This window comes from Rhinopithecus bieti, unplaced genomic scaffold, assembly GCF_001698545.2.
Source record: "Rhinopithecus bieti isolate Rb0 unplaced genomic scaffold, ASM169854v2 scaffold_30862, whole genome shotgun sequence".
In the NCBI taxonomy this organism is placed as follows: domain Eukaryota; kingdom Metazoa; phylum Chordata; class Mammalia; order Primates; family Cercopithecidae; genus Rhinopithecus; species Rhinopithecus bieti.
The window spans coordinates 62,062-70,155 of record NW_016813281.1 but is presented as its reverse complement, the minus strand read 5'-3'; the positions used below and the strand labels follow the sequence as shown (position 1 = coordinate 70,155).

Here is an 8,094-nt window from a genome sequence, read left to right as displayed (position 1 = left end):
TAGAAAAAATACTGGTGTTACTAAGATTATTTCTACTTTTATTTTTCTATGTTTTAAATTTTATAATATTGACTTCATGGGAAATATATTTAGAGTTTTAATTTTATTATAAGGAAAGTATAAATAGAAACCAAAGTAATGAATATACTTTAAATAATTCAGACCTCAAGATCCACATGAATTACCTGACCTGCCTGGAAAAAAGGTATCTACCCAATGTATTTTAGAGAATTGGTATTTATTATTTTTGAGAAGACAGTATATGGGTAAGAGTCATGCCTAAAGAACAGAGAACAAACATACTACTTTTTGAAAAGGGCAGTTTTAGACATTTCAGGCCAGTGACTGTTAAATGTTGACTTGGTGTTAAATCCAGACAGAATTCTAAAACAGTTTTACAACACTTGGTTTAGAAAGAGTGATTACTAAGAGTTGGACTAAGGATTTACTTACTTATTTTTCCCTGTCTTTGCTAGATATGGGGGAGAAATACAGAGCATGTATGAGGGCTGCTTTGGCAAGAACAGATTTTAAATCTGATTTCACCTTCTGAGGAGCCTTGTATAAGATAAGCTTAAGTATATAACTTAGGCAGAGTTGTTTGTCCTGCATCACATAATAAGGAGTAGAGCAAGAACTGGAACCCATGTGTTTTGACACATAAAGCAGTGGGAGGAAGCAGTGTGTTTCTGTTATATTGCTGAGACATACTAACTATATCATCTGCCTCAGCCCAATGTTTTCTTTATCCAGGTCTGGGCCATATAACCAAAAAGAATTGTGGGGAGCAGCCCTAAAAGGTGATGGCAGTTGGCCATTTTAACTGTCAAGAGGATGTATGGGATAGTATTGAGTTTAATCTACGCATCAATAACATAGGTTCAGTGGGAATAAGGAATTTTCTGGTTGCAAAGGGTAAGTGTTAGAATTGGTCAAGAATAGTTGTAAAGCAGCCTTCCCTAGAGAACTTTATAAAAGAATAGATTCCATTCTACCTGGGGTGTTTGAGATCTAATCCTGCTTAGCTAGATGACTAAAAAGTTCATGCCAACCCCAAGAGTCTATAAAAGTATTAGCTGACACATTTAATTCAATTCTTGCAATTCTTATGTGTGTTCAACATTGTGTCCCCCTCATTAAGATGCAGTAGGAAGAGATTTAGGGTGCCTGCTATGTGCCAGGCAGTTTCTAGACACAGTAGGTATACATCTACCCTCATAGAGCTTTATTTTATGGAGAGAAGGATAGACAATAAACAAGTTAAATAAAATGTAAAGTATGTGAGACAGTGATAAGTGATATAGAGAAAAATATAACAGGGATAGGGAGTGTGTTGGGGGAGAGAGTATAATTTTAGATAAGGTGATTGGGAAAGGTGGCTTTTGAGCTAAGAAATGCAAGAAAGCAAGGAGGATGCTGTACAGATTCATGGGGCACAGGCATTCCAGGCAGAGAGAACAGTTAAGTGCAAAGGCTTTGAGTCAGGAACAAGAAGTTCTGTGTGTCTAGAGCAGAAAAAATGAAAGAAATCATGGCAGGACACATCATATAGAAAGGCCAGATCTTGTAGGGCTTTATAAGTTGTTTTAAGAACCTTGGGTTTTATTGTGAGTGAGATGACGAGCCATTGGAATGAACAGAATGGTTATGTGATGAATCGACATACTCTTAACTAGATCACGTAGTTTGCAATGTTGAATGAAGGAGTACAGGTGGAAGCAGGGGGACTAGGAGACTGTTGTAGTGCTATAACATGAGGTGTTGACTTGAAGCAAAGTGTTGTGAAACTGGCCAAGCTGTAAACATTTTAAAGGTAAAGTCCGCAAGATCTGCAGAGGGACGGATAATTGGGTGTTAGAGAATGGCATTAAAGATAACTCTAAGCTTTTTGCCTAACTGATTGGAAAAAATAAATGTGCCATATACTGATGTGAGGAAGACTGAACAAAGCAGGGATAGAGGTGGGTGAAGAGTAAGAGCTCCATTCTGGACATAGGTTTAGAATTTTTTTAAAAATCCAACTGAAAATATTGTATAGAGAGTTAAACATGTGGGTATGGGGTTTAGGAGAAAGCTTGTTTAAAGAAAAAACCTTGCGAATTGTTGGTGTTTTTATGGTAAAGATAGGAGACTGGAAGTGATCACCAAGGAATGAGTGTTAACAGAAAAAAGACCCAAGGACTGAGCCCTGAGGTATTCACATTGTTAAAGAGATTAGGGAGATGAGAAATAGACAAAGATGTAGCAAGAAGACCTAGAAACCAAGTAAAGAAAGTGTTCATGGAAGAGGCAGACAGATGACCAGCTGTATCAGATGCTGCTGATAGAGCATGTAAGAAGAAGTAAGATTTTGGTACTTCATGTTTTATGGCGTATGTATGAATGTATGTATAACCACCCAGCTCGTGTCCCTGTAAGCTCCCACTCCCTTCCAGGCGATCTGCCATTGTGATTTTAACTTGGAATAATTTTACCTATGTCTGATATTACAGGAGAATCCAAACCCTCATATGGCATTCCAGAAAGTTCCGCGGCCAACAGAAGGATCCCACTTGCGAGTTCATATTCTTCCTTTCCCAAAGATTAATGAAGCCCGGGTTCAGGAATTAATACAGGAAAATCTGGCTAAGAACCAGAATGCACCTCCTGCCACAAGAGTAGAAAAGAAATGTGTTGTGCCAGCTGGTCCACCTGTTGGTATGTATTTGTCTGTCTGTTTTAAGAGTAAACTTTTATAAAGATATAAGACCCAAAAGGAAAAGTGTACAATTTGATGAATTTTCACAAAGTGAACAAACTCCTATAGCTAGAATCAGAGCATTATCAATACTTAGAAGCCCTGTTTCATTCACTGCCTCCCAAAAAGGGTAATCATAACCCAACTGCTGCCACTATAGAATCTTTTCTTTTTTTAATAACAGCTTTATTGAGATATAAGTTACATACTGTAAATTCACCAATGTAAAATGTGCAGTTTCTTGATTTTTAGTATATTTACACACTCATTCAACCATTATCACTATTTAATTTGAGAATATATAGAGAGAGATGGCGATTCACTCTTGTTGCCCAGGCTGGAGTGCAATGGTGTGATCTCGGCTCACCGCAACCTCTGCCTCCTAGATTCAAGCAATTCTCCTGCCTCAGCCTCCAGAGTAACTGGGATTACAGGCATACGCCCCCTCACCCAGCTAATTTTGTATTTTAGTAGAAACAGGGTTTCTCCATGTTGGTCAGGCTGGTCTCGAACTCCTGATCTCAGGTGATCTGCCCACCTTGGCCTCCCAAAGTGCTGGGATTACAGGCGTGAGCCACTGCGCCTGGTGAGAATATTTTTATAACCTAAATAGAAACCTCACATCTATTAGCAGTCACTCCCCATTTCCTTCCCAAACCATCTCCTCCCCAGCATTATACTGTAATCTACTTTTTTTTTTTTTTTTTTTTTTGAGACGGAGTCTCAGCTCTGTCGCCCAGGCTGGGGTGCAGTGGCCGGATCTCAGCTCACTGCAAGCTCCGCCTCCCAGGTTCACGCCATTCTCCTGCCTCAGCCTCCCGAGTAGCTGGGACTACAAGCGCCCGCCACCTCGCCCGGCTAGTTTTTTTTTTTTTTTGTATTTTTTAGTAGAGACGGGGTTTCACCGTGTTAGCCAGGATGGTCTCGATCTCCTGACCTCGTGATCCACCCGTCTCGGCCTCCCAAAGTGCTGGGATTACAGGCTTGAGCCACCGCGCCCAGCCCTATACTGTAATCTACTTTCTATTTTCATAGCTTTACCTATTCCGGACATTTTATATAAATAGAATTATACAATATGTAATCTTTTATGACTGGCTTCTTTCATTTAGCATAATATTTCAAAGGTACATCTATGTTGTAGCATGTGTCAGTATTTTCTTTGTTGTTGTTGTTGTTGTTGTTGTTGTTTTGAGATGGAGTGTTGCTCTGTCGCCCAGGCTGGAGTGCGGTGGCGCCATCTTGGCTTACTGCAAGCTCTGCCTTCCAGGTTCACGCCATTCTCCGGCCTCAGCCTCCTGAGTAGTTGGGACTACAGGCGCCTGTCACCACGCCTGGCTAATTTTTTTGTATTTTTAGTAGAGACCGAGTTTCAACCTGTTAACCAGGATGGTCTCGATCTTCTGACCTCGTGATTCTCCCACTTCGGCCTCCCAAAGTGCTGGGATTACAGACATGAGCCACTGCACCCGGCCTCGTTTCTTTTTAAATGTCTGAATAATACTCCATTGTCTGGATATATATCACATTGGTTATTTAGCCATCAGTTGATGGATATTTGAGTTGGTTCCACATTTTGACTATTATGAATAATGCTACTGTGAACATTTATGTGCAAGATTTTGTGTAGATATGTTTTCAGTTCTCTTGGATGTATACTTAGGATTGGAATTGCTGGGTCATATGGTAAATCTATGTTTAATGTTTTGAGGAGCTGCTGAACCGTTTTCCAAAGCGGTTATGCCATTTTAGATTTCTGTCAGCAGTGTATAAGGGTTATAATTTCAGCCACTGATACTGAGCATTTTTTCATGTACTATTGGCTAATTCACTGTCTCTTTGCCCATTTTGAAATTGGGCTATTTGCCTTTTTATTACTGAGTTGTAAGCATACTCTGTATATTCTACAGATAAGTCCCCTACCAGATGTATTATTTGCAAATTTTTCCCCATTCTGTGAGTTGTCTTCCTTTACTAACTTTTATCCCTTTTTTTCAGCTATTGAGGAAGATATATTAAAATCTCCCATTATAATAGCAGAATTCCCTATTTCTCAGTTTTTCCTGTTTTTCTTGATATATTTTGAAGTTGGTTAATTAGGTGCATGTATAAAATGTGAATTAGTTGGATTCTCCAAAGGAAAAAAATTCCAGATAGTAAACATATTTATTATACGAAAATATGTTTTCTGGCTGGGTGTGATGGCTCACGCCTGTAATCCCAGCACTTTGGGAAGCTAAGGTGGGTGGATCACTTGAGGTCAGGAGTTCAAGACCAGCCTGGCCAACGTGGTGAAACTCCATCTCTACTAAAAATGCAAAAAATTAGCCAGGCATGGTGGTATGTGCCTATAGTCCCAGCTACTTGGGAGACTAAGGCAGGAGGAGAATCACTTGAACCCCAGAGGCAGAGGTTGCAGTGAGCCAAGATCGCACCACTGCACTCCAGCCTTGGTGACAGAGCAAGACTCTGTCTTACAAAAAAAAAAAGGAAAAAAATAGAAAATATGTTTCCTAGTAACTCAGCCTAAAGAAAATTTAAAATACTGCTAAAGATATTTTAGAATTAAAAGTTTATAAACATAAAGATGTTGCTTTCTCAATGAAGTATGTGTTATTGGAGATTGTAAGTTTTCTGTTCTAATATGGATAGATTTTCAGTTTATGCCACCAACCTATGTGTGTGAGAAGCACCAGAGCCCACAATTATGAATGAGCATTTCAGAGAGAAAAGTCATGCAAAATAATCAGTTTAACCAGAAAATTAATGTTACATGATTAAAAATGATTTGAAGAAAACTGGTAAAATTCAAGTAAAGGCTATAGTCTCATTCATTGTATTGTGCCAGTTGTTTTTCTGATTCTAATAAAACATAATTATGAAAGATGTCACCATAGAGGGAAGCTGGGTGATGAGTACAAGGATCTTCTTTGTATTACGTTTGCAGCTTATTGTGAGCATATAATTATTTTTATAAAAATGTTTAAGGCTGGGCACGGTGGCTCATGCCTGTAATCCCAGCACTTTGGGAGGCCAAGGTGGGCGTATCACCTGAGGTCATGAGTTCAAGACTAGCCTGAGCAATATGGAGAAACCCCGTCTCTACTAAAAATACAAAATTAGCTGGGTGTGGTGGCGCATGCCTGTAATCCCAGCTACTTGGTAGGCTGAGGAAGGAGAATCGCTTGAACCCGGGAGGCAGGCGAGATCGCGCCATTACACTCCAGCCTGGGCAACAAGAGCGAAACTCTGTCTCAAAAAAAAAAAAAAAAAAAAAAAGTTTAAAACATTATTTGAAGAATATAGGTTTGGTATTGATGAGATGAAAGGAATACTAATGAGTAAAATATGATAGTCTTTCTTCTTAGTTATGGGAGAAGGTAAAGGGATTGGACCTTTAGAGTCCAAAGAGTAGCCATAAAGTGTAAGTAGTCTTTTTGGCTTGAGAATCATTGATACTGTTCTCACTTACAAATGGGAGCTAAATAAGGTGTACACATGGACATCAAGTGTGGAATAATAAGACACTGGAGACTCAGAAGGCTGGGAGGGTGGGAAGGGGTTGAGGGATGAGAAATTACTTAATGGCTACAATATACATTATTCTGGTTGATGGCTACACTAAAAGTCCAGACTTCACCACTATGCAGTATGTCCATGTGACAAGGCTGCACTTGTACCCCTTAAATTTATACAAAAAAAAGAATTATTGATACTACCTCATTTAAACAAATGACATAGTATAGTTCTTTGTGAAAGTATAAATTTTGTATAAATACTACTTTGATTTATTTCCTTCTAATATTATTTTAATAAGTTAAATTTATTTAGGTAACCAGCTTAGTAGCCTAGGTAATACATTAGAATTTTCTAACCCTATGGTAAAAGGTGAAAGGTGCTACGTTTACATGACTAAAAAGTGACTTTCCTAAGCCAGTATAGCAGTTCATCGATCATGATTATTTCTTTTTTTGCACTACTTCTTTCCTTCAAGTCACCTCTACTCAAATGTGTAATATCTAATATTTTGTGGACTGTAGTTTTTCTTTAGTAATATCTTAGAAATATTAACAATATTACTAGTTACAAAGTTTCAAATAGATGTTTGCCCTTGTTTAATATAACTTTACTTTGCAATGTGAATTAGTTCACATAAAAGTTAAGTGTCTCATTAGAATCTATCCTGTGAAATTATTAATCGACTAGCCTGATACTTCAGCACTGCAACATGTAATCAAAATAATGATGTGGAATACTTTCAATGCTCTGTAATAAGGGAAAAAATAAAGTGTAGGTCATATCAATAGTTTTTGTTTCTTTGTTTTCTAATAAGAAATGTGGTCTCACTCTGTCACCCAGCTGCAGTACAGTAGTGCTGTCCTAGCTCACTGCAGCCTTGGACTCCTGGGCTCAAGTGATCTTCGCACCTTAGCTTCCCGAGTCACTGGGATTACAGTGCAAGGCACCATGCCTGGCTGATTTTTGTATTTTTTGTAGAGAAAGGGTTTGCTATGTTGCCCAGGCTTGTCTCAAACCTCTGGGCTCAAGGGACATCCCACCTCAGCCTCCCAAATTGCTGGGATTATGGGCGTGAGCCTCTACACCCAACCTACAGTCTTAAAGTAATAGTCTCTTTGCTTTTGTAATTACCAAAGGAGTTTAATTTATTTGTGCTTTCTTTATATTCTTTTACTAGTTTCGATAATGGACAAGGTGACGACAGTTTTCAACAGTGCACAGAGACTAGAAGTTGTCAGAAACTGCATCTCATTCATATTTGAAAATAAAATTTTGGAAACTGAAAAGGTAATAAAATATCATCTTTCCCAAGTAAGCGTTTATCATTTCCCTTTCAGATTTACATGTCGAAGTTACCAGCTTTCTCTTCTTTTCTTCAACGGAGTCTCGCTCTGTTGCCCGAGCTGGAGTGCAGTGGTGCAATCTCAGCTCACTGCAAGCTCCGCCTCCCGGGTTCATGCCATTCTCCTGCCTCAGCCTCCCCAGCAGCTGGGACTACAGGCGCCCCCCACCACGCCCGGCTAATTTTTTTGTATTTTTAGTAGAGACGGGATTTTACCATGTTAGCCAGGACAGTCTTGATCTCCTGACCTCGTGATCCGCCCGCCTCAGCCTTCCAAAGTGCTGGGATTACAGGCATGAGCCACCGCGCCCGGCCAGCTTCTCTTCTTTAATTCTGTCCCTTTTCCTAATAAAGTCTCCTCTCATTGTTTGGATCATTTTAAATGAATAATGTCTAAGATATAAAGCTGTTGGGCCAAGCTTAATTATATGACCAGCAGAAAAATATTCATAGTAATTTTTTCTCTCAAACTTTTTTTTTTTTTTTTTTTTTTTTT

General features: G+C 39.0%; 1 protein-coding gene across 1 annotated transcript in view; it reads left to right on the top strand.

The window, feature by feature from the left end:
- The window catches only part of LOC108512630 (myotubularin-related protein 13-like), a 329,858-nt gene that overhangs the window by 319,503 nt on the left and 2,261 nt on the right, over nt 1-8,094 (top strand). Inside the window, exons 14-15 of the mRNA XM_017847959.1 lie at nt 2,493-2,697; nt 7,434-7,543. Of these exons, the coding sequence (XP_017703448.1) occupies nt 2,493-2,697; nt 7,434-7,543 (315 nt within the window). The remainder of the gene's footprint in view (nt 1-2,492; nt 2,698-7,433; nt 7,544-8,094) is intronic.